General features: G+C 39.7%; 1 protein-coding gene across 3 annotated transcripts; it reads left to right on the forward strand.

The window, feature by feature from the left end:
• LOC135254775 (proton-coupled zinc antiporter SLC30A2-like) lies at positions 1-25,714 on the forward strand. 3 transcript variants are annotated; one of them, XM_064335285.1, is made up of 8 exons: positions 1-346; positions 9,157-9,311; positions 10,315-10,461; positions 14,911-15,064; positions 15,530-15,782; positions 22,137-22,242; positions 22,526-22,660; positions 23,251-25,714. In XM_064335285.1, the coding sequence occupies exons 1-8, from the start codon at positions 276-278 to the stop codon at positions 23,259-23,261; spliced, it is 1,032 nt and encodes a 343-aa protein (XP_064191355.1). In that variant the 5' UTR covers positions 1-275; the 3' UTR covers positions 23,262-25,714. The 3 variants fall into 3 exon arrangements, with proteins under 3 accessions (XP_064191355.1, XP_064191337.1, XP_064191347.1); XM_064335267.1 differs by having other exon boundaries at positions 8-346; positions 23,219-25,714; XM_064335277.1 differs by lacking the exons at positions 1-346; positions 9,157-9,311 and adding an exon at positions 9,919-10,178 and having other exon boundaries at positions 23,219-25,714.
• Positions 25,715-27,281: the final 1,567 nt, after the last annotated feature.

Consider the following 27,281-nt stretch of genomic DNA (forward strand, 5'->3'; position numbering starts at 1 on the left):
CCTGTTGCAAGAGGTTAGGATACGACTTTCTTCAGACTCCACATCCAAGTTAAGTTCCAAACTGTCGAACAGGAACACAGCGATTTCGATAATTTTGTATTTAAGACATGCTGAACATTAGTGTCCTCTATTATTTAATGTCTAATATTAGAATGTTTAAAACGATCGGTTAAGTCAATATTTATTTATTTATTGCACTTGAAATGCGTCCAGCACACATGAGCACATGCCAATATCAATCATATTTTCCAAATGCAGTGTAACGAGGTGCGGCGATGGAAACTATGGAAGATTCAGAACAATCTCACCTGATCAACGAAAGGACATACTCACTGAAACAAAAACGGTAAATGTTTTGATTACGAAATTGAACCTTAAGCTTCCAATGTAAATTTTCCCCTGGCATATCAATAAACGCAACCAGAAACATATTCGCGCTTACAGTAGTGACCAGTATCGTAGCTAATATTTACCAGTTAACATTATCCTACAGTTTATATTTTTGTCGAGATGTATATAGTCAGTTGTATTGCACTGCTTTTTTGGCTTTTCGTCTAGCAAGAATGGAAGTCAGCAAGTTTGAATTGTAATGATTGATGGCCACGCCATAAGATTGCATTGGTTTGTGTGAAAAAAAACAAATTAACCTACTGCATGGAGGACTAACTGTGCCAAAATGAGATAAGATATAAAAGTTAAAATTATAACAGTGATTATAACTTGCTAGTTCGGTAAGCCCTAGTGCTGTATAGCTATTGATGTAGGCTGGTAGGCTAGTCGCTCCACTCCACGCACACCCATTCCCAACATAGGGTGCAAATCAATAAACAATCCACAAATTTACTGCACGAGTGCAAATCCTTTATTGGAATGAAAGCAAGTTGCAAAAACACAAAACGGACAGGTTAAGCTTTATCATGTTCGGTTTTACGATAAGCTGTTCGTGTCACCAAGCCTGCGACTTTTATCCAATACAATACTAGCCTAAAATGTTGGATTAATTAACTACATTTTATAGGTTCTGTCTATCACCGGTTCTGTTTATATAAAAAATATATAGCCGGCCTACAATGAGCACCATAATTTTTTGGGGAAAAAGACGTAGCCTAATGAAAGTGCATATTCTTAGATTTTTATTTAAGGACATTTTTATAAGTCTACATTTTGGTTTCGCCATGTAGAAATTACAGATCTTTTAATAAATAGTCCCCCATTTCAGGCAGGGGACCAGAGATTGCCATTCTCTGTGAAGCTCATAAAGTCCAGTAAATAGTTACTCGAGGTAGGCTACTGCAGTTCATAACCCTGTGCCAAAAAGCAAATTTCTCCATTGAAGTCCATTCAAAACTACGAATTTACCCTGGCCAAATTAATTAATTAATATTTTGGACAGAACTTTTTAGCTCTAAAATGTATTCACACTGAACGAAATACTTTGCAGGCACCGATTTTGTTTCTTCTTGGAAGAAGATATAAGATTTATTTCATTTCAATTTGGTCCACATGGTTTTACGTCACAGCGCGCGTAGCCTACTGCATAGACGAGCACGGAGCACCCGCTCATGAACGAGTATGACGTTGTTATTCATCTAGGCCAGTGGTGTCAAACTCGTTGCCATGGAGGGCCGTGTGTATGCAGGTTTTCATTCCAACCAATTAATGCTGCCTTAATTGAGTCCAATTACTCATTCAGCCATATGCGTTTAACTGCATTGAAGCACAGAATATAAGAAAATTTTTATTTAGACAATGCGGGTCACCATAGACGTCGGGTCACCATTGTGCACAAACCTGCATCCCTAATTCAGCAAATAATTTAACTAATTATATAATCAAGATCTGAGGCTGGAATGAAAACCTGCATACACACGGCCCTCCATGGCAACGAGTTTGACACCACTGATCTAGGCTATGTAGAAAAGGGTGGAATTCAGAGTTTCTTGCACAGAACCGATGTATCAGAATACGCAGTATAGCCTATTAAACCATGACCTAGGTCCTAGGATAACATGAATCCACTGCCATTATTGTTTTCATTATATTGTTATTTTGATACATAAATATTAGCCTACTAATAATTATGTTACCTGCCATAATTTTCTTGTTCCCATTGTTCATGGGGATGACTCGTGACAAATAAATAAATGATTAGGAATAAAGCTGGAATATGTGGCTCATAAATTAAGATTCTATGCTGATTTCACCATATTATTTTGACTAAATTCTCATTCTGATATTGCTACTAATTGCAGTATATCATTAAAATGATATTAGTTGTAGCATTTCTGTCTGCATGATGATGGTGCTGATGATGACTAATCACGTATGAAAAATAAATAGGCAAACATAAATTTAAAAATGAGAATAGCTAGGCTATATTTAATTTGCTCTTAAATTATGTTTCAAATGGTGCTGAGTGAGTGACGTGGTGATGATGAAGATGATAAATGTCATTGACCTAGATGACGATTGTATGAATATAAAATAATACATAAGTCTAATTTATCCAGATTTTACGTGATTTTAGCATTTTGAAGTGTATTTATTATTTCTTGGCTAACTCACAGTTCAATGTGCTCAGTAAGCGTGAACATTTGTCTGTGTCCTGTGATATACCGGCCAGGTCAGTACCGCTTCGCGGTTCCCTTTTAATTGTAGGCTACTACTCACCGCTTTTCTAAGGATACTAATGTTCGTTTTTCAGTGGATTTGTCATGTCTTAGTGTGTATTTTATGATTTAAAAAAAAAAACACAGAGAAATCAAGCACAAGTGATGTGGTACATGTAAGCACTAGACAATGACACCTTGAATAATTTCCACCTTGTACTGCTTATGTCAGTTCAGGATAGCAGGACTAACAACATAGTGCAGCAAATCATATCGAAAAGTTGTCGTTGCCCATATCGTAGGCTACTTTTTCCTGTAAACAATGAGAACGAGCCAATATTGCAGTAGCTTACAAGCTCTTATTTTATTACTACACATTGTTTACATACATAACCAAAAGCACATTGCATGTTTCCATTTGAATAAAAAATTAATATTGATAAAATCGTTTGCGTTCTCTCGTGCACCTAACAGGCATTCAAGTCAAAGCAAGCAGATAAATCAAGCGAATTATTTAAGTTAGCTGGCTGTTCCAGTCTGCAATCGCTTTTCACAACAATGCATTTTAGTTGAGATCAGGGTCAGGATAGCATCCGTACGCGCTAACTAGGTTAACTAAAGTAGGCGATCCGTACGCGCTAGGTTAACTAAAGTAGGCGATCACTAAGCGCTAACTAGGTTAACTAAAGTAGGCGAAACGCTAACATGTTAGCGTTAGCTAAATTACGTTAGGCGTAAAGCTGTGCTTAAAAATCTTGTGCCGTAGCAGTGGCGTCGCTAGGGGGATGTTTTTCGTCCAGACCCGGCCCTTTTGACACCAAAAAAAAAAAAAAAAAAAAATTATTATAAATAATAATAATTTTTTTTGGACACCCGAAAGAAAGAAAGTAACCTAACCTACTAGTAGGCGCAGTATTAGGTTGCAATCAGACGATTCGATGACTAGCACTGTTGCACTGCACATGTTTTATTTCAAATCCAGTGTGCTGAATGAATACAGAGCAGAGTAGGGTACACAAAAGAAAGAGTGGACAAATACTGATAGATTTTTTTCCCTTGTTTACCAGGCTCTCTGTGATTTCTGACCTCACCAGCGCTCTCTTTTTTCTTAATTTCTAAGGCTTCGCTGACTTTCATTGGCACAACTCTGGTCCTCATGTTGACAAACATCAGTACCATACTCCAAAGGCAATCAAAAGGCTAGACTCAAAACTTGATAATGAAAATTCTGTTATGCCTGCACTAAAGAAGCAATTGAACACACCTAACTAATCAGAAACACCTGTGAAGCCATGTGCCTGCTGTAAATTCTAATTGAAGACCAGCTTGTGAATGTCCTTGTTCAAGCTGGGCTGAGCTGGTGTGCCAGTCTGGTTGAGCTGGGCTAAGCTGGTGTACCAACCTGGTGGAGCTGGCTTTGGCTTTTGGACAATGTTCATCGGACATCAAATCAAGCAGACTTGTTATGGACCAGTTTGGGTGAGCTGATCAAGCATGTTTGTAAGAATTGGAAACCAGCTTGCTGAAGCTCATTCGTTGTCAAAGAACAACGAATTTGAAATTCCTATTCTTCGGTATTGGTTCTGCCAAGCACAGCACTACATTCCCACTTGCCCCTACATCTGGAAGCTGAGGAGGATGGACAGCTTTCCCAGTATAAACTTCAAAATTGTGTGGAACGCTATCTGATCCAGCAAGGACCAGTATTTTGTAACCCCATTTTCTTGGTTTACTGGGTAGGTACTGCTTGAATGTGCTCTTACCCTTAAATGGCACCATTTGTTCAACCACACTCAATGTGTCACGCATCGGAAGTTGTTTCAGCTTGGTGAGGATGTGATTTAGAAGAGGCAGAATCTTGTATAGCTCATTGTAGTTAGCTATATCTCTCATGGGCTGATGACTGTTGTCGCTGAAATGGAGAAATATTTTTGATGGTCTCCCACCGTGCAAGAGGCATCACATCAGCAACATGTGCAACGCGGCTACTGTGGCTCCAAAACATGTGGGTGGCTGGAAGACCGAATAAGGATGTGTGGAGCACAGTGCCAAAGAACTGTTCAAGTTCTTGAACAGTAAGGTTAGGCGGCTTGGCAGGATTGCACTGGATGCTGTACAGGTTTGACTCATTAACAATAAGCTCAAAGAGATCGCAAGACTTTTGAAATATTGGTATGGAGACAGAATTTTACCGGCTGATGGAGGGATGTGTAACCATTCAGGGTGTACTGCAGAGAAGGTGGTGTGACATGTTTTCCAACGAGGGGTCTGGGAAGAAATACTGTCATCTTCAGACAGATTGTCATCTTCGTCTTCATCTTCATCTTCATCCTCACTGGTATCTTGAGTGTCTATAAAAATATATAAAAAGTAAATTTCCAATGCCAATGAAAACACAACAAGAGTAACTACAGCTTGATATTTCGTATATTCAATAGCACAAAATATTGTGGGTATCCCCAATCCATCTCTGCAAAGAAGAGACAGCCAGACCAAATCAGGACTGCTCGTTTCATGCTTATCCCTCCAAAGGGGACCACAGCATTTTACCATGTACACAGTAGAAGAGATTCTGCTGTTCGTATTGGGCAGACAAAGTGAAAAGCTCTAATATAGAGAGTATACGTGATAGCTTGGTGCAGTACACAGATAGCAACAATTCAGCTTCTTCCAGTCATTGGAAGAATGATGACTGCTTTTCAACTTTGTCCTCACCACCAAAGAGAGGATGTCAAGCTCAGTATGAAACACATTCATACCCCAAATAGGTAGACTTGTGGAACTTAGCATAGTTTTTGCTAGAGAATTCAACATAGCTAAAGCTGTTCAACAGTTTGACTCTAAGGACACTGGATATAATGTTCACAGTTACTTAAGAAGAATTGACTACTGTCTCAGATCTGTTCAGGGCAACTGATTTACAAAAGGTTAAACTTATCTCGAAAACTTGTACCAGAGAGATCCATGTGTTCATGGAACAACTTCCATCAACCGTTTGTTCTAGCTACCCCAAGCTCTGTGGTAGCAGAATACTTACATAAGACTGATTAAGCATCCCAGGCAGTAGCTACAGTTTAGCGTTGTCTTAACTGAGATTAATGTGATTCTGTGTATTTATATTTGTCTTTTTTCAGATTATTTGAATGAGTTCTGTCGGCTATGTTATGTGAATTGATTTGCCATCTACAGCTACATCAAGCAAACACACATGTGGTTTCTTTTCTTTTGGATAACTCTTTCAACTCGAACTCTTTGACTAACAAGCTAAGAATCTTAATGTAGTTGCTAGTCTGTGAATATCCCACTATCAGTTACTCCTATTGCTCATAACTTGAAGCTGTGCTGCCCTCTTTGGCACTGCTGGGAGCGATACTCACTTGTAGCGAAACCGATAGGCCTGCTTTTTGTGACCAAGTATTTTTTTTTACTTTTTCAGAGTGAAAGTTGGGTAAGATGAAAAGAGATGTGTGTGTGTGTTTGTGTGTGTGTCATATGTGCCATATTTATTTATGCCTTTAGTTATGTGTCTAAAAATGGAACATTCGTGATGTATTTAATTAACGCATTTCAATATCAGTGGGTTTAATTAAGTTGATTAAACAAGATACTTTTATTCTTCTGCCCTCTTGAAGTTGTCTACTGTCAGCCTATTACGCTCTAGGAGAAACACTACATGGCCAAAAGTATGTGGACACCTGACATCCAACATCTCTTCCAAAATTTTGGGCATTAATATGGAGTTGATCCAACATTTGCTGCAATAACAGCCCTCCACTCTTTTTGCAAAGCTTTATACTAGATGTTGGAGCATTGCTGCTGGGAATTGCTTCCTTTCAGCCATAAGAGCATTAGTGAGGCCAGGCACTGATTGGGCAATTAGGCCTGGCTTGCAGTTGGCTTTCTAAGTGATCCCAAAGGTGTTCGATGGGGTTGAGGTCGGGGTTCTGTGCAGGCCAGTCTAGTTCTTCCACTCTGTTCTCGACAAAACCATTTTTATATGGACCTCACTTTATGCTTGGGGGTGCTGTCATGCTTAAAAAGGAAAGGGCCTTCCCCAAACTGTTGCCACAAAGGTTGAAGCACAGAATGATCTAGAATGTCATTGCATTAAAGTAATAATCTCGAAGATTTTCATTAAAATAAATGTCTGTTAAGTCATTATCTGTCACTGAATTAGGTAACACAATGGTGAATGAGCCTATTATTATATTAATTTATATTATTATAGTAATAATAATTTATGATTAAAGAACTGGGTGTCTGTGGTGACATTCCCGGGAAAAAAAATCACAAGCGACGCACAGTTAGTGACGCGCTTTCCATCACCCATCAGTGGTTGGTCCGCCAGAGAGGGTAGGCGGAGCTAAAGCAACAGGCTCGCTCTTCAACTCACTTGTGTGTGTGTGCGGCGTACTGTTTTTTCAGGTGGAGAAAAGTTGAGAAAGTTATGGAACCCTAAAAAGTTTTTGTGTAACATGAGAGGTCATATTATTTGTTGATGTAGATTTCGTATTACATTTGATGACAATTTAACGTTACTAAATTACATAGCTATTTGCACAGCTAACGCTAGCTACCGGACCGTGTCAAGAAAGGCAACATTAGTTTAGACAACGTTGTGCACAGTAGCCATCTCTCATATCAGGTAACATTGCGTTAGCTAGCTAGCTAATGTAATTAACATAATCTAATGTCAGCTAACAATTAGAAAAAACGCTAGCTAGCGCTACCGACCGGTACCGACCTGGCAAACTGTCTCTCGAATGCAACGCTACTTTGCAGCTTTGCAATGTAGCTAACTAAAGGCCAGTTCAGATCAATGATTAGCAACGAGACTGGATGCAACTTGCAAAATTCCAAGACGTCTGATTGTAAACGTTCTAAAACTGCACTTGGTGATTTGACAAGGTGGGTCTTTTGAGACCCCAGGGCAGGCAACGGCTTCAGACCATAGACCGTATAAAAGCTTCAGATGCTCTGCAACTAACCAGTTCACACCACTGCATTTTCTCTACAACATTTTTAAACCGTTTTGTCTCGTTGCGTATCATTGATCTGAACTGGCCTTCACGTTACCGTTATTTACATTGCCATCAGTATATTTATATTATTTATAATGATCGGAATAAGGCGGTCTTTACACAGAGCATTAACCCCAGAGTATAGGTGGAGCAGAGCCGGGTCTGATTTCTGTGTAAAGCTGTCAAGCCGGAAAAAACTACAGAATACGGCAGTATGGATTGCGTTATTATTTTATTACGCTTCCTCGTATGTTCCTTCTGCCTTGATGCCCTTTTTTGATGAAATCTCTTTTGTTTTTGTTTTATTCTTCTTATTCTGATTGCTAATTTAACACCCAGCTCCGCTTTTTTCTCGAACAGTTTAGCTAGCAAAACCAGGAACAAGGCAGTTGTTTCAAAAATATCACAACAATCATTCACGATGATGATGCACAAGATACAAAATTGCACGAGCCACAGCGAATCCCGCGAATTCTTCTCTGCAGTGTAAAGATGTTCATACCGGGCAAAAGGTGGATAAAGAACGTCAGTGGAAATTGATCATCACTAATTCTACCCCAGGTCTTCTACAGCATTTTAACCCGGCTCAACAGTGTAAATACAGCTTAAGTTAACCTAATGTTAGACAATGAATGAGTATGTACATAACGTTACTTTTATAACAACCATTTTTTATTCAGTTGATAGTAAGTTTTACAGTTACCGTGGCCAAGGTGCCAAATGACTGACGTCACACAGGCGACACTGTTTGGAAGTTGGGAAGTGAGGTCCAAAAAACAAACCTGCAATTACCGCTTCTTGCCATTGGTACCGCCAAAGAGAACAAAACTGAGATCTTCGAGATTGTAACTTAAAGATTTGCCTTCACTGGAACTAAGGGGTCTAGCCCAAACCATGAAAAACAACTCTAGACCAAGGGGTGTCCAGATACTTTTGGTCATATAGTATATTAACATATTTACTTTATAGCATAAAGTAAAGGAAACCCAACTGCAAGCCAGGCGCAATCGCCCGATCAGTGCCCAACCTCACAAATGCTCTTCTGGCTGAATGTTATTAAATCCCTGCAGCAATGCTCCAACATCAAGTACAAAGCCTTCCCAGAAGTGCGGAAGGCTGTTATAGCAGCAAAGGGTAGACAAGCTCCATATTAATGCCGATAATTCTGGATGAAATGTTGGATGTCAGGTGTCACATACTTTTGGCCATACAGTGTATGTCAGTATTCTCTTGCTTTAGGCCACTAACTCACAAATGCCAAATTTAAAACTCTAATTTTAAAACTATACTTAAAACTCAAATTCTTATTTCCTGGAGTGATACTTGTTGTGAACTACAGGGAAAGTCTCTTTCAGGATGGTGTGACTATGACTTAATATAACCTAACCAAAGTTTCTCTTAGTTTTATTTTTTCATTTAGTAACTCTTTAATGTAACATGTAAATGTCTTCAGTAAAGAATATGAATGTAATATGCCTCATTATTATGCCCAGGCTAGAATATCCAACCCTCTTGTGCACTTATAGGGAAGCATCTGCCACTGTGGAACTGAGCACTGTTGGTTCACATTGCCATGGGAATCAGGTGGCCTCCAGTGAAAGTTATGAGAAGACTCTGGCTAAAAATAAGCTGTACATGGCCTCCATCATCTGCCTCATCTTTATGATCGGAGAAGTGGTTGGTAAGAGTTTAGTCGAGCTCTTGTTTATTTCACAAGTGACATAATGTGCTACTACACCTGTGTTACGGCTAGCCACAGGCAAACCACAACATAAAATGGAGTCGAACAAGAGATTCAACAATAATGATTTAATCCAGAATTAATAGACAAGTTTCACAATGCACTTGAAGATAAATACAAGTATCCACGTATCACCACGTAGCAGTACAACAATGAATGAATTAGTACAATGGTAATAAAGACTAGGTAGCAATCAAATGGGGTGATCCTCCAGGCCCGTCTGTGTAGAGGACCCCAGAAGGATCACAGGGCTGTAGTATATATACTAGAGCAGGGGTGGCCAACTCCGGTCCTGGGGAGCCGCAGGGTCTGCGGGTTTTTGTTTTGACCTTAAATACAACAACCACTTACACAAAATAAACCAGGTGAGGTGAGTTAACTATGTAATCAACTTCTTTAATTGATCAATTAAGTGCCGAGTAAAAACAAAAGCCAGCAGACCCTGCGGCTCTCCAGGACCTGGGTTGGCCACCCCTGTACTAGAGTCTATCAGGTGCAGTCTATTTGGAACAGGTGTAGCTCATCCCACTGCCAATCACCAATTAAGCAATCTAAGCAGAGAGCAGAGAGAGCGACAGAGAGAGAGAGGGAGAAAGACATGCACCCCACATGCACCAAGAAGTAGGGGCGCACATAACAACCTGTTCCACTCCCAAATGTCATCTACCTGTGTCCTTAATAACTTCTGCAAGAGTGCTGTTCTGTGGTTTATAGTGTACAGTATACACACAAGATATTTGTCATTGTTTTCTTACTGCAAGTTTTCTAACTGTTGCCTGAAGTTAAATGGAACTGACCGCAACACTGGTATGAGTGATTCCATCTTAGGTCCTTAAAATGATTGTGCGTTTATTTGTGCGCACACGAATGCATGCGTTTGTTTCTGTGTATATGTGCATTTACATCTGTGTGTGAGCACATGTATATGTTTTTTCACATGCAGGAGGATACCTTGCCCACAGTTTGGCCATCATGACAGATGCTGCCCATCTCCTTACTGACTTCAGCAGCATGTTGGTCAGCCTCTTCTCCCTGTGGGTCTCCTCCCGACCCCCCACCAAAACCATGAGCTTTGGATGGCACCGCTCAGGTCTGGTTCCACCACTGTTATTTCTCAAACAATATGGGATTCTCAATAATATATATGTAATTGGTAGTCAATGACAATTATTTTACTTGAACCCAACACGTCAACAGGGATTATGCTGTCTGCACAAATGTGACTTTCATGTGTCTGTTAGGCACCTGTAGTATTGATTCATAGCAGTATTTGAGAGGCAGCAAGGTGGCTTATCCTGTTAATATACTGTTCCAGTGTGTTGGCTGCACCCCACAGTCTGCTATGCAGCCTGGACTGTGTTATTGACTGTGTGGCTCAGCTGGTGGACTGTGGACAGAATGGGCAGTTGGTTGCACATGCTCTCCTCCTGCTCGCCTTCATTGTCCTGAATCGAATGATGTTGCAACAATGAGACATGCTTACAAAACATTATTGCATATTCCAAATTGGGAAATAAAATGTAAAATTTGCTTTAAAAATGTACTAAGAATCGAACTAATTAGACTACTGATTAGACTACTAATAGACTATTACTGACCATTCATATTCCTCCCACATCCAAAAACTAATACTAGAATTTATTATTTCTTAATGGATTCGAGGGTAAATCCTCAAATTACAAAAACAGAAGTGTAACAGTTTCAGATCATAGTTACACTTAATCTACCTTAACAGGACTATTTCTGACATTTTAGTTCTATGTTGCTTGCAGATCTGAGTTACATAGTCAAACATCTTACCAAGTTCCTGAAGTTTAACAACAATGATGAGGTAACTGACTCTGCAGGAGTCACTTAAGGTTTTTGAAGCTTAATTGAAAAAGGGGAATAAGGGCAAAATAGACAATGAAATTTTGAATGAACACCCTATATTGGCAAAAACATTCATGAACTCCTTTAAACAATCTGACTTTGGTGCAGTATTACAATTAAAATATGAATATAATGTTATTCTCAGCAGTCAACTTCCTTTTACTGATGCTCAAACAAAAAAACTTTGAGCTGGGTGACCAGCCAAGACAAGTCAGAGGGAACAAGCTAAACATGCTATCCATAGGATCCAGTAAAAAACTGTAATTTTCTTTCAAACGTTGAAAATATTAATTACTGCTTTAGGGAATTATATTCAGGACTATATACTACCAAATAATCAGCTAAAGAGCATATTTTGCCAAGTTTTTTGACTCACTCAATATCCCACAACTAAACGAAGTGTCCAAAAGAAATATAGACTGCATGTTTTCTAAAAAGGAGTTGGTTGACACCAAGGACATTTCTGTCAGCAGGTCCAGGTGGTTTTGGGTGTGAATTTGATAAAGTATTTCATGAGATCCTTGCACCACTTACTCTCAGAGTGGATAAATAAGTCAATTGAAAATAGGAAATTCCAAAATTCCATTTATGAAGGTAATATATAGTGCCTCCATGATGTTAGGGACAAATATATATTTTTTAATGATTTGGCTCTGTACTCCACAATTTTTGATTGGTAATTAAACAATTCACACATGGCTAAAGTGTACGTTCTCAGCTTTTAGCAAAGGGTATTTTTATACATTCTGGTTTAGAGCACTTGAAGCACTTTTTATACATAGCCCCCTATGTCAGGGCACCATAATGTTTGGGACATATTAATATTACAGTTGAGGCCAAAGGTTTACATACACCTAGGCTAAAGACATTCAAACCCAATTTTTCACAACTCCACACATTTCATGTTACCATAAATTTCCTGTGGTAAGTCAATTAAGGTATCTAGGGTATCTTTATTTCCATAAGAGCTCATTTCAAAATAATAGCTAAGAGACAGATTTATTTCAGCTTTTATGTACTATATCAGATTTTCAGTGGGTGAAAAGTTTGCATACGCTTTGTTAGTACTTGGTGGCATTGCCTTTTAATTGCTTAACTTGAATCAAACACTTGGGGTAGCCTTCCACAAGCTTCTCACAATACTTTGCCAGAATTTTTGCCCATTCCTCCTGACAGAACTGGTGTAACTCAGTGTGGTTTGTGGGCCTCCTTGCCCGGACACGCCTTTTCAGTTCAGTCCACAAATTTTCTATGGGATTCAGGTCAGGGCTTTGTGATGACCACTCCAATACTTTCACTTTGTTGTCTTTAAGCCATTTTGTTACAACTTTGGAGGTATGCTTAGGATCATTGTCCTGATGAAAGACCCAGTTGCGACCAAGTTTTAACTTTATAGTTGATGTCTTGAGGTGTTGCTTCAGTATTTCTAGATAATTTTCCTTCCTCATGATGCTATCTATTTTCTGAAGTGCACCAGTCCCTTTTCCAGCAAAACACCTCCACAACATGATTCTGCCACCCCCATGCTTCACAGTTGGGATTGTGTTCTTTGGATTAAAAGTCTCACCCTTTTTTCCATACATAGCGCTGATCATTATGGCCAAATAGTTCAATTTTTGTTTCATCTGACCAGAGAACACTCAAAAGGGCTAGGTCTTCGTCCCGGTGATCACCTGCAAACTTCATTCTGGCTTTTTTATGCCGGTCTTGGAGTAGGGGCTTCTTCCTTGAGCGACAGCCTTTCAGGCCATGCCGATGTAGGATTCTCTTAACGGTGGATGTAGATACTTTGGTACCTAATGCCTCCAACTTCACCAGTTCCTTTGTTGTTGTCTTGGGGTTCAGTTGAACCTTTCAGACCAAAGTGTGTTCAGCCTTGGGAGTTAATTTGTGCCTCCTTCCTGAAGGATGCAGTGTATGTGTTGTGTATGATTTTTATATTTTCATACAATTGTTTGTACAGATGCTTGTGGTACCTTCAGTTCTTTGGAAATTGCTCCTAAGGAGGAACCGGACTTGTAGAGGTCAACAATTTTTTTTCTGAGGTCTTGAGACAGTCAACTTGGTGTATGTAAACTTTTGACCCACTGGAATTCTGATATATTGAATTAAAGTAAATAAAAATCTGTCTCTAATCGATTGTTTTAAAATAATCTCTGATGTGAACAACGGAGATGCCGTAATTGACTTGCCAAAAGAAATGTATGGTGAAATGAAATGTGTGGAGTTGTGAAAAACTGAATTTGAATATCTTTAGCCTAGGTGTATGTAAACTTTTGGCCTCAACTGTAAGTAAATGAAAGTAGTCATGTTCAGTACTTTGTCACATATCCTTTGAATTCAATAATTGCTCGAAGTCTGTGACCAATAGACATCACCAGTGGCTGAGTATCTTCTCTGGTGATGCTCTGCCAGGCCTGTACTGCAGCTTTTCTCTGTTCCTGCTTGTTTCGGGGGGTTGTTGCCTTAAGTTTGTTCTTTGGAATATGAAACGCATGTTCAATTGTATTCAAATCGAGTGACTGCCTTGGCCAGTCAGTAACTTTATAGTTCTTGGCTTTGACTCCTTTCCAGCAGTGTATCATTGTCTTACTGTAGGATGAAACATCATTCAATGCGTTTGGAGGAATTTGCTTGAGCCTGAGCAGATGGGATGTTTCTGTAAACTTCAGAATTCATTGTGCAGCTTCTATCAGCAGTTACAGTACATAAATAAAGTCAAGTCACCATTTAACATGCCAACCAACCACATATGCTTTCCACAAGTAATCAACCAAACGTAAGAAACTTAAAATTTACAAATCAAATTAACAATCTACAAAAACTTCCTACTTTCACGGTTCAAATGTAATGTAATTTACCATTATAATAAAAACTCATTTGTTATGTTTTCTCTTCACAAATCCATGCTCCTACGTTACACAAAACATAATGGAAAACTCACAGTAACAAACCATCACAGATAAGCATAGCTTCCTTGAAACAAATACTTGAAGATGCCATCTGTCTAACTTGGTAAAAACAGAGTCATGATAACAATACAGAAGTATTCCTGGACGTAACTTAGCTCTTCTCATGATGTATACAATTAGCTAGCTAACTGAGACTTAACAACATTAAGCACATTAGGTATGTGCATAAAATTGAACAAAAAAGATTGAGTCAATGATCTTGAGTTTAAAATATCACTAAGCAATGCAGGCCTGTAAACTGTATGGCACACTGTGTCTTGAATAAAAAGTATGTTATAGCAAGACAGAAATAATTTTTTTTTTTAAACTGTATATAATGTTTAATGGTATCTGTGACCATATGTGTATGTGCATGGGTACAGTATATACTGTATCTAGGTATTTATATGCATGCATGTATATGTGTATGTTTCTTCATACGCATAATTAATAGCTAAATATTAATTTGTCACCTCCAACCAACCTTTTTTGTGTGTGTGTGTGTGTATGCGTGTGTGAGTGTGAGTTGCATAGGTCGAGTATGCGTTCTTTTTTATTTGTCTATTTGTCTTTCTTGTGCTTGTTTTCGTCATATGTTTGTATTATATTATTGGAAAATAAAAAATAAAAATAATATTAAAAATTATATAATTATACTTGAATATTGTGTGCTTACTGTAACACCTTCTACTTTGTAATTCTGTAACTTGTGGCAGAAATTCTGGGAGCTTTGGTGTCGGTGATGTCCATCTGGATTGTGACAGGATTCCTCCTATACCTTGCTGTTCAGAGGGTTGTTGATAGAGACTATGAAATCAATGGCCATGTGATGCTTGTAACATCAGGATGTGCTGTCGGTGTCAACTTCATGTGAGTTTCTCTTTAATATAGTCTTATTCTCTTTAATATAGTCTAATATAGTCTTATCTTGGTTGACCTGACTTATTTTCATTTGTAATACAACCTGCAAACCCCATCTCTTCTTTTAGGAAATATACCAGTCACTGCAAACCTTATACATTTGAGTTATTCAGCCTTTAACAATGACTAGTCATAACATAAGTTCTTTTCCATCTAGTCACCAAAAAGAGTTTGTGGTGCGTCTATGTGGTAGAGGTTGGTCAGCGTCAGGCTTCAATCCATAGCCCTCATTGGCTAATCCACGCAAGAAATATGACTAGCACACTCAGATAAAGACCAAGGTCCCCAGCCAACCAATCATGCTCTTATGCTCTTATTGTTTCTCCTGGCATAACATCATGTTCTATAGCAGTGTACTAAATTATATTTTTAAACTACTGGCTACTTAAGTCTCTGTCACTTCCCCTTTTTCAGAATGGCATACATTCTCCATCAGTCTCACTCATCTCATGGACACGCTCATGACTCTGGGTACCACAGGCTCAATGAGGGTAGAGCGAGCCACACACCCTTGGGTGCAGAGAACCATGTGGCTGAGCATAGCCACTCCCATGGCTTCCTGGGTGACCATGGCAACGCTAGTGTGAGGGCTGCCTTCATCCATGTGGTGGGGGACCTGCTGCAGAGCATGGGAGTGCTGGTGGCTGCCATAATCATCTACTTCCAGGTTAGCGGTGGCTCACATAAGGTCATGTGGGTTCTTATTGAGTGCAAACCCCAGAAAAAAGGGAAAGATCAAGTGCAGTAATTATGTTCATATAACTTAAATTAAAGGGGTGAAAAGAAAAATGGATTTACCTTAATTTTTTACATATGCTTTCAGGTAAAATAAATAGGACCTGCCTTACCAGCCACAAGGCCCACTTTGTGGGCTCTTACCAATCGCTTATTTTATTCATCCTTGACTCCTTAGTCCTTGGGTGACCCAGAAATCATTTGCGGTCCAGCATCTTTAAGGACATTTTAACCCATTAAATGCTTTGAAGGAGCTAGGAGTGAGGAGCTGGGAGGCTCCCAATGGATGCTTGAGCAAGGAAACATGAGTGCATTCTTTGGAAGTATTTTCTTTAGAAACGCATCATGTATAAATGATTGTCCTGTGGATCCACCTCTGCCCATCTGCCACGTCTGTAATTGATGTGGCTTCAAACTGAGTCTTGACAGAAAAAGGACGTTCCATTTGCCTAATACACATTTCCTCGATTCCTCTGTTCTTGCTCCCTTTCTTCAAGTCCTTTCCTTGCATTCTCCATTGGGGGGAACTAAGGAAGCAAGGAAAGGTCATGAAGAAAGGAGGCAAGGAGTTAAAATAAGTGATTGGAAAGAGCCCTATGACTACTGCATCACCAAGTGTGACATGGTGTGTTGGCAACAAAAGGCTTGTTCTTTGCAGCATTTTGAGCTACACCAAGTAAAGCAAAACTAATGCTCCTTGGAAAGGAGAAGTGGGATATTCAGTTCCCTAGTTTAATACCAATTTCTCTCCATCACAGCATTCACTCTGGTTTACTGTGTAGGGCCACCAGTTTGTCCCTGCTTATTTTCTAAGATGTATTTCAGTCCTCTGCCAAGAAGTCAGTAGTCTTCTTGTGAAACCATGTCAGACAATTATCCTAATTGCAACACCCTAATCATCTACATTGATAGAGAAACTACAACTAATTAAGAGCAGATAAATGACAGTGATTTGTACAAGTGACTTTCATGTTCAATTATTGAGGACCCTGGACTTGCAGCAGTATTTTGAAATGTTTCAGAGGGGATGTAAATTTTTGTTTGAAGCAGTCAGAAATACTTGTATTAAGAGAAGCTATATAATATTTAATGTTCAAATAAATAGTTACACAAATGAATAGTATCAATAATATAATTTGCAGCACAGGAATGCTAAAGAAATTATGAATAAAAGTGGTGGATGTCATTATACACAGTTCAACAGTTCTCTCCTTTTAGAAGAAATGTGTACGTTGGTTGACAGAAGCATGGGTTTTTATGCTTTTTTGAGTTGGATTTTAAAATTTGTAATTGTCCATAAAATTACATAAAATATGTCATTAGTCATTATGGGCATAATTCTCCATAGGCAGCATGGTGGTGCAGTGGATTGCACTGTCGCCTGCAAGAAGGTCCTGGGTTTTAATCCCAGCTAGGGCCTTTGTATGGAGTCCACTGCCCATATGTATGAGTGTTTAAGTGAATAATGTGTGTGCCCTGCAATGGATTGGTTACCCGCTCAGGGTGTATTCTTGCCTCTCTCCCAATGCATGCTGGGATGGGCTCCAGCCCCATTGTGACCCTGACCAGGAATAATGGATGGATGGGTAGATGGATAATTGTCCATCCCATCTGTTGATTCTTCCATGACCACATATATTCTGTCTGTTGTTTTGATCATTCTTTAATGATTTGGTTTTATGGAAAGTAGCGCCTGTGACATACTTCTGTCAAAAGCTGTCTAACTATGGCCCTTTTTATGACATTTTAAAAACGATTTCACCTGTTTATACAGGGTAGCTTGACTGAGCATGCATGCACTTTTATAATGTAATGTCATTTTGTAATGCCCTATTTCACACTCACATGGGTACCCAGTCACACAAATAAATCAAATAAAATCAATAATACAGTATAGATTAAACAACACTGAGTTCAAAAACAGTTACAGTTTTACAAGTTCTGTGCTCTTTATAATAGATTTACATTATCCAAGAGTAATCAAGTCTGTTAGCTGAAGTTCCCTCTGTAAGCTATTCTAGGCAGAGGTTGCAAAGAACTTCAAAGCCTTTTTTTACCCACCTCAGTACCGGCAGTAGGAAACTTTGTTATCAGAGTATCATGTGATCATACTGTAACTGGTATGTGGCATAACTCTGGGTCAAGTAAAAAGAGAGCCAGGTGGGGAGAATTCTCAGGATTGCTTTATAAATAAAAACATATCAGTGGCTAAGTTGATGCATAGATAGAGCAAGCTAACCAACCATTGAGTACAATAAACAATGGCGAGTCATGAATTTGTGATGAATCTCAGGGCTTCATGATACATAGTGTCTACCATGTGAAGACAATAGGTGGGTGCATGCATGGAAACTAGATTACCATAAAGAACTGGCAAGAAGGTAGCTTCCACTAATCTCTGCCTGCCAAGATTTGTTTCTAAAGAAAAAACCCAACTTCTGCTTGAGATTCTTGGCAAGGTGTTGTATGTAATACTTAAAAAAATTAGTTATTCAATACTGTAGGGTCTCCTCCTTTTAACAGAGGTAAGACGGTGATTTCCAGACAGTAGGAAATTTGTTGGAAACTAAGGAGAGATGTAAAAAATTAGGTAGTGGTTCTGCTATCAATTCTGTGGCTAATTTTAAAATCAATGGGCCTGCTGGTTTGCAAGGGTTCAATTCATTTAGAGCCCTGCGTACTTCAGCAACAGAAAAAGGGGCACAAAAAATGTATGATGGGTCTTAACTCTGCTCTTACATTTTATACTCTCCATAGTAGGAGTCAAACAAAAAAACAAAAAAAACTTGAGGAAATAAAATGACCATTAAAACAATTCAAGATTTTCATTTTGTCTGTAATAATCAGCAAGTCTAGTGATATGCAGGGAGGTAATCTTTTAGAAATGTCCCTGGCGGGTAAAGATTTTAACCACTTTCCAGAACTTCCTGGGGTTGTTAAAATTTTCAGTAGTCTCAATAAAATAGACTTCTGTTTCTCCTTTCTTTACAAATTAGGTAAACTGCTGATGGACCTGATTCAGAGCCTGAGGAGTTATTAATAGCTGATGGGTGTCCATAACAGCGTACATGATATGATTGTCTTTGCCAGCATTAACAGAAAGGGCCTTGAGCTGAAGTTATTTACTTACTGATGTAGAGAGTGCAATGTTAACATGAACTATTTGCTTAACGTGAATTGCAACACCCCCACCTCTTTTGGGTCAATCTGCACCTGCCACGATGTAACTTAGTGAGATGACATACCTGCCATCCCAGTAGCCACTGATGTAAATATTCTGATCAAGAACAGGTATTTTTTCAGCCAGGTTTCAGATAGAACAGCATCAGCATCACAAGATTTTACCCAAAACACTTTCTCGGTTTTATGTGCTATTTGCACAAGAGGCATTGAAGAAACACAGTGAGTAAAGTATTAAATATGTCCGTTCTGTAGTTTTGGAGAAATATGCGTTTTAAATTTATCGTCCTATTTTCAACCGGTTGAGAAAGTTGTCAACTTGGTGCGTCACGAACACAGTAACCACTCCCCTCTCCATGCCCCGTAAACCCATGGATAACTCGAGACCCATAGTTTGCGCCGCTGGCTTACAGGCAAGACAATGCAAATATTTGACTAACGTTAGGTTCACTTAAATTAGAGTGCCTTTTAAGGGCTATTAGATTATTTCTGGTTATATTCATTTAGCTAGCTAGCTAACGTTAGCTAGCTAGGTAGTTTGCTTTCATGAGGCAATGTTATCGATAACGTTAGCTAGCTAGTTTGCTTTTATGAGGACGTTATAGTTGTGCTTTTATCTTAACTTGGCTAGCTAGATAGCAAAAATTATAATTGGATATAAGTCAACATCCTTACCTTAGCTATCTATCGATACTTGATATACTACTAAGCTAGCTAGCTTGTGAAAAGTCTCCCAAAAAGAGCGCGTATCATGGGGGTAGCTATGGTAACGGGGCACGGTCTGTCAATCATAGCTAACAGTTCTCATTACCACGCCCAGACGGTTCGGGTGAACTTTTATAGTGGGAAATTTAGGCTTAGAAAAATATGTTTTAAAGTACATTGAAATGACTGAATAATAAAAAAAATTATGCACATTTGTTTTGTTGTTGCCTAAAGACAACTGGGAAGTGTCACGTTCAACCACCATGTTACTCCTTTAAGGTGAATGATACCCAAACCTGATCTGCCTTTGAAATCAGGAGGCATAAGATGCTGATTAAGGTTGCATTTTCTACCGGACACACTTTAACAGCTGATTTAAATTATTTTCAATGAGTTTGATGCATTTTCTGAGTTGCCTTTGCGCACCAGGTGCCTTGTGTTTATCCCCCCAGGGCGCCTCTGTTTTCAGGTGTGCATGAGCTGAAAATAATCCTTTTTTGATGTTCTCCAAGAAAAAAGCGCCCTACGTCACTATCATTCTTTTTTCTGCTGTCTAATTGCATGAAAGTAGAGGTGGGCCTTGGTTCTGCCATTAGCTTCCGCTGTAGCTAAATAAAGAAAATGAAAGAGAAGTTAGTTGTCACAGTTTCTGGCCACTTGAAGTTGTACAATTTCACAAATCGTAACTACCCATGACAAAAATAAGCAGTCCAAGGCACAGTGACAAATTAGTGCTTTGTGGGTGGCAAGTTCTTTTCAGGTGAAATTAGTTGACTAATGCTGTTAAATATTCAATTCTGCGAGTGATTGACAGGAGCAGAGTGCGGTTGCCTGGCAACAGCAAAAAGACGCCTCCTGTGCCTGTTTCAGAGTGGGCTTTATAAAATTAAAATAGGTAATGCGTCTCGCGTTTTCAAGCCAATAATATGTATCTGAGGGTATCTGGGCCAGGATTTGGCTGGACATTGCCAGAAATCAATAGTAAAAGAATAATCAGGATTCAGTATGTAGTCTTTTTGAAAGATTCCTCAGTTTTGGAATATAATTGGGGACAATAAATGAGTCCTCTAAGACAAAAAGTCTGTAGAAGTGTTGCTGAATCCATCACTATTGCGAACGAAATTGACAGAGTATCTCAATGTAAAATATCCAAATTAGGGTTGAGGGGCCCAGACAAGCCATCTGCACAATGTCCATCAGTCTTGTTGTCACAGAGGCTGAGGTTCCCAAGTATGGCTAGGATAATCTTAATTTCACCTGCAGCATCATGAATCCTCCAAAGTCGGTTTTGTATATTAGATATTCAAACCCTACATGCCAGCCATTAGATATTCAAACCCTACATGCCAGCCAGATCCCTCCGTTCTGCTACCTCAGGACGCCTAGCACCTCCCCCTCTTCGCACCTGCACTTCCAGAACGTCTCCTGTCTGTTCTGGCCCCACGATGGTGGAGTGACCTCCCTGTGGAGGTCAGAAAAGCTGAGACACTGACCCATTTCAAACGACGACTGAAGACTCACCTCTTCAGGCTGCACCTCTCCCCATCCCTCCCTACCCCCCTGTAAATGACTGTAAGCTTAGGGTTGTAACTAGGCAGCTGTTTCGTAGGTGACTTAGGTGCATTAACTGTCTTAACTACTGCTTGTATTTTTTCCATAGATTGCGTTGTTGCCGTTCTCGTTGTGTTAGGGTTAATCAGTTTAACCTTCAGGGTCCAAGTTGAACTATGCGGTTGTTCCCTGCACTTGGACCGGTACTTCTCTCTAGGGGTTTCGTCATACTTGTTCCTGGTTATGGTTATACACTTTGTTGTACGTCGCTCTGGATAAGAGCGTCTGCCAAATGCCTGTAATGTAATGTAATGTAATGTATTTTGTTGACTCAAAGAGCTAGAAATTCAGAGCAAGAATATGAACAAAACAAGGAACAGGTGAGTGCATGCAGCAACAAACACCAAGTAAACCATCAGCCCCGCAAGCATGTCACATGCCAAGGAATAAGGCAAGTGCGAAAGAGAGGGATAATTTCTAATTAAAACACTTTCCTTGGTTTATTTGAAGATTTTAGTGGCCATCAGAATCTTGACAGCTTACCCGATGATCCAACGTCTAGCTGCCAGGTTCAGGTTCCCTTGTTCAACAATCACATACTGATCTTGATGTCATAAAGGCTACTTTTTAGGTTAAACCGTTTAGCATTCCATTATATCTCTGAAGGCACAAAGACATGTCCAAACAGTCTTTAGGGGGCCCCATTGACTTTCAATGTTTACTATGTCATATAAGGACATATAAGTCACCATCAACTGTCAGTCACTTTGATGTTGTGTGATACATTTTGGGACCCTGTCTGCTGTAAGGCCTCACCTAATCACTGCGCTCAACTGTCATCTCCTTACAGCCTGAATACAAAATAGCAGATCCACTTTGTACTTTCCTGTTCTCAGTGTTTGTCCTTGGAACAACTGTTTCGGTTCTGAGGGATGTGATCAGGATCCTCATGGAAGGTAACCATGGAATCTGGAACACAATTTCAAAATTTCAGTCCCTACCTGCATGCTACTGTTATAATGTTGACAGGAACATCTACGTAACCGTAGTTTGAAGGACAGGGGAAAACCAGGGAAGGTTTTTGTTCAATAAAGAATTTATAAATCAGCCAGTTGAAGGCTGCTTTAAATTTTTTATAGTTTTTGAGTGGATCACCCAAAATATATTTATCATTCATTATATTTTCAAGAAAAATACATTGCAATTTATTGCAGGTTTCTCTCTCTTCATAATCTGCAGGAGTGCCTCATGGTGTTGAGTTTAACACGGTGAAGGAGGCTCTTCTCTCAGTTACAACTGTGAAGGGTGTGCACAACCTGCACCTCTGGACTCTCACCCAGAGCCACACCCTGCTCTCCACCCACCTGGCTATTGGTGAGACCTTGCCCCCTGCCAGCATGCAGGCCATGTACAACACAGACACTATAACATCACATAACATGACAAAGACCATACTGAACTGCAGAAATATTAAATCTGAACTTGTATGACGGTGTAATGGTTGAGACATTTTTATTCCAGTGCTTGAGTCAGCACTACAAACTCCATGACGAGGTGTCCATTGTTGATCTTTGGATTTTTGGTATAGCTTTTTAGAACACAACTGCTTAGGTTGGAACCACTTCATCCTCTTAGGCCTGGGTGTCTGTGTTCTGTGACCTGTGCACCAATGCCATTACTGTACGGCTATTACCTGCAGCCAACTGTGCTTCTAAATTATATCCATATGTGCTCTTCTGGTTGTCTAGGTAGTTGAATGTGAATCAAGAAAAATTACCTTTCCTTGAGTACAGGCCTTCAGCTCCTTACATGGCATGCAAACTCATTACACCCAAGTGGATACTTTTTTTAGTCACTCTCCCTGTTTGTAAATGGCAGCTATACACAATACAGAGAGATTGATGTGCCACAGAAAGACATGTTGTTTTTCAGAGCCAAGTTCTGACCACCAGAATGTCCTTCAGGAGGCCACTGAGCTCCTTCAGACATCATTTGGTTTCTCAAGCACCACTATTCAGCTGGAGCTGTACTCCCGGGACATGGACCACTGCACAGAATGTCAGGATCCCACTGATTGAGGGTTTCCACAGTGACATAGGCTGTGATGACAGGCAAGCATTTCCCACTGGAGAGAAGACGTCCTTTCAGAAAGTTGGTTGGTGAGTCTGGCAAAATGTAACAGACTGCTGGTGTTGTCAGTACTCCTCTCTGGACTGTGACAGCTGGCCACTCTGTGTATTGTCAGTCATGTGCTTGGTTTAGGTTTTGGTTTTGCCATGTTTGATTCCCATGTGCTCTTGTCCCCACCCCTCACCTGATCTCTATTAAAGTTACAATCTCAAAGATTTCTGTTTCGTTCGCTTTGGCGGTACCGAAGGCGAAAAGCAGTAATTGCAGGTGTGTTTTTGGACCTCACTTCCCAGAGATCCAACCGGATCCAACCAGTGTCGCCTGTGTGACATCAGTCAGTTGGCATCTGTGCCACGCCAATTATAACACTTACTATTTACTGAATAAAAAATGGTTGTTATAAAAGTAACGTTATGTACACACTCATTCATTGTCTAATATTAGGCTAACTTAAGCTGCCTTTACACTGCCGAGCCGGGTTAAAATGCCGTAGCAGACCTGGGGCAGAATTAGTGATGATCAATTTCCACAGACGTTCTTTATCCACCTTTTGCCCGGTATGAACATCTTTACGCTGCAGAGAAGAATTTGCGGGATTCGCTGCGGCTCGTACAATTATGTATCTCGTGCACACTAAACAGTCTTTCTCGTGAATGATTGTTGTGTGATATTTTTGAAACAACTGCCTTGCAAAATGTTACCGCTGGTGTTTCTGGTTTTGCTAGCAAACTGTTCGAGAATAAAGCGGAACTAGGTGTTAAATTAGCAATCAGAACAAGAAAGAAACAAAAACAAAGGCATCAAAAAAGGGCAAGGCTGAAGGACCATATGAGGAAGCGTAATAAAATAATAACGCTAATCCATACTGCTGTATTCTTTTATTTAGTTTTCTCCGGTTTGACATCTTTACACTGAAATCAGACCTGGCTCTGCTCCACCTATACCCCTGGTTAATGCTCTGTGTAAAGACGGCTTTATTCCAATCATTATAATATATCGATGAACTTGATGGCAAAGTAAATAACGGTAACGTTAAGGCCAATTCAGATCAATGATTTGCAACGAGACGAAACAGTTTTAGAATGTTGCAGAGAAAATTGCAGCAGTGTGAACTGGTTAGTTGCAGAGCGTCTGAAGCCGTTGCCTGGGGTCTCAAAAGACTCACCTGGTCAAATCACCAAGTGCTGTTAGAACGTTTACAATCAGACGTCTTGGAATTTTGCAAGTTGCATCCAGTCTCGTTGCGAATCATTGATCTGAACTGACCTTTAGTTAGCTACATTGCAACAAGGTAGCATTGCATTCGAGAGACGTTTTGCGAGGTCGGTACCAATCGGTAGCATTAGCTAGCGTTTTTTTCTAATTGTTAGCTGACATTAAATTGTGTTAATTACATTAGCTAGCTAGCTAATGCAATGTTACCTGATATGACAGATGGATACTGTGCGCAACGTTGTCTAAGCTAATGTTGCCTTTATTCACATGGTCCGGTAGCTAGCGTTAGCTGTGAAAATAGCTAGGCTTTGTAATTTAGTAACGTTACATTGTCATCAAATGCAATACGAAATCTACATCAACAAATAATATGACCTCTCATGTTGCACAAAAACTTTTTAGGGTTCCATAACCCCTCCCCCCCCTTTCTCTGTTATTGTAACGCTAGCAGACATTGGAAAAAACAGTACACCGCTCACACGCAAGTGAGTTGAAGAGCGATCCTGTTGTGTTTGCTCCGTCTATCCTCTCTGGCGGACCAAGCACTGATGGGTGATGGAAAACGCGTCACTAACTATGCGCCGCTTGTGATTTTTTCCCGAGAATGTCGCCACAGACACCCAGTTCTTTAATCAGAAATTATTATATTAATAATAATAATAATAATAATAATAATATAAATAAATATAATAATAGGCTCAATCACCATTGTGTTACCTAATTCGGCGACAGATAGTGAATTAACAGACATTTATTTTAATGAAAATCTTAGAGATTATTACTTTAATTACCCCTATTACTACCTCCTGTTCCTTGTTGTCTTTTCTGTTTATTGCATGTGTATTTATTTCCTGGGTCTGCACCTCTTCCTTGTCAGATTGTGAACTTGTGTTTCTGAGTCTGTTCGTGCAGTTTGTTGTCTGGAAATTGAAATCCTGTATCTGTTACTGCGACCTGTTCTTTTCCTGCTGTTTTGGATTGTTTGCCCTGTGAATTGCTGGCTTTTGACCTGGATTGTCTTTTGGTTCATGCTCTGCCTGCTGATTTGGATCATTATGGAATAAATCTGAATTTGAATTTGAACTTTTGAATTTGATTCTTCATCTGGTTTGCGATTGGGTCTTTGCCTGCAAAGCCTGACAGTACAGTCTGATCAAGATGGACCCAGCAGATCCTGGCCAGGTAAAAGCTGCTCTGGAACAGTAGGGAATAACTGCTGGGCACACCTGGACTCTGTAAATAAGACCCTGGATTCTCTCGCTGCCAGTGTCGCTGACCTGACTGCTTTAATTCAGCCTCTCCGACTAGCCCAGGGCATTCAGCACATATCCACTACAACATCGTCAGATGTTCCAGTACCCTCATCTGCGCCCTCTGCGCCTGCCCGTGAGCCTCATCTGTCACTCCAAGTATTCGGGTGAGCCGGGAACCTGCCGCTCTTTTTTATCTCAGTGCTCTATGATTTTTGAACTGCAACCATCTACGTTCCCCACTAAACGAGCTACAGTGGCTTATGTAATCACCCTCTTGGGCCGGCTCAGGTTGAGCTTGAATTTTCGGGCCAATTGACAACTCTAGTATACAACTGCCTCCAACATCTAGCTCCAACACTGTCTGCAACATCATTATAGCTGATTGTGGGAAAATACTTCAGCTACAAGTTACAAAGCTTCCTCTAGAGGTTTTGTTGAGGAACTAGCAGAACGGTCACGTTATCTTGAACATCTGGGGGGGGGGGGGGATAAGCTATAATTCTGCTTATTAATAACATGCAATGGCATCTAGTCTATTACCTAGTTAGCTGACTGATTAAATCAAACGAAAGTTTATCTGACAAATGCACAGTTAACAATACAGCAAATAGACCGATGTTAGCCTGCAATGAAGTGCTTAATGTCCCAGGGAACATTTTTTATAAACATTTGGTGAAAATTTCCACCCCTCTAGACGTCTAGATTCTGGCTTTTGCTCACTGTGGTTACTCTGCAAGTGTGCTAGTGAATGCAAAGGGAAAACATAGTAAAACAATATAAGAAATAATAACCCAAAATAAGAAAAGATAGATAAGAAGGTAAGTAAAAAATAGAGCTGCCACAATAGGTAGATGGTGCACATAATTAGGCTATGTAGGTTCAATCTTCCACAACGGTATCACATAAATGGGGCATAGCCCTATAGGTAGTGAAAGTTAGAAGTTCCATGTTATGGTCAAACTAGCTCTAGAAGCATAGCTAACATTAATGAGCGCTAATGGCTTAAATGAAGCAAGACACTTGTACCATTTACAATACTAACTTATATTCATAATTTAGGTAGCAATAAAATGCCACAAATGCAATTATCATGGTGAAAATGCAAAACTTAAGTTGTTCTCCTTGAAAGGGAGATTTTTATGTGTAAAATCAATGGTAAGAGTGTGAATTTATTCCATATTTAGTCGCAGATATTGATATCAGTACAATGACGCGGTATAATTCCACTTGTTTATTTCACTATTCAGAGAGTAGTGCTTTTCACCACTGTATTGGCATACCTTTGGCTTTTGTTGGCTTTACCCTGTTGCTATGATGGAATACAAATTTTTGGTGATGAAAGAATATTTTTTTGAACTCTCAGATACATGCTATTGTCCAGTATGTCATGCTTGGGG

Source organism: Anguilla rostrata, chromosome 1, assembly GCF_018555375.3.
Source record: "Anguilla rostrata isolate EN2019 chromosome 1, ASM1855537v3, whole genome shotgun sequence".
NCBI classification, from domain to species: Eukaryota; Metazoa; Chordata; class Actinopteri; order Anguilliformes; family Anguillidae; genus Anguilla; species Anguilla rostrata.

Excerpts from the sequence above, each read along its gene's own strand:
- LOC135254775 (XM_064335267.1), top strand. The coding sequence starts at position 276 with ATGGAAACTATGGAAGATTCAGAACAATCTCACCTGATCAACGAAAGG. Across the intron at positions 15,065-15,529 it reads GCTGTCGGTGTCAACTTCAT|AATGGCATACATTCTCCATC; the intron begins GTGAGTTTCTCT and ends CCCCTTTTTCAG. Across the intron at positions 22,243-22,525 it reads GATCAGGATCCTCATGGAAG|GAGTGCCTCATGGTGTTGAG; the intron begins GTAACCATGGAA and ends CATAATCTGCAG.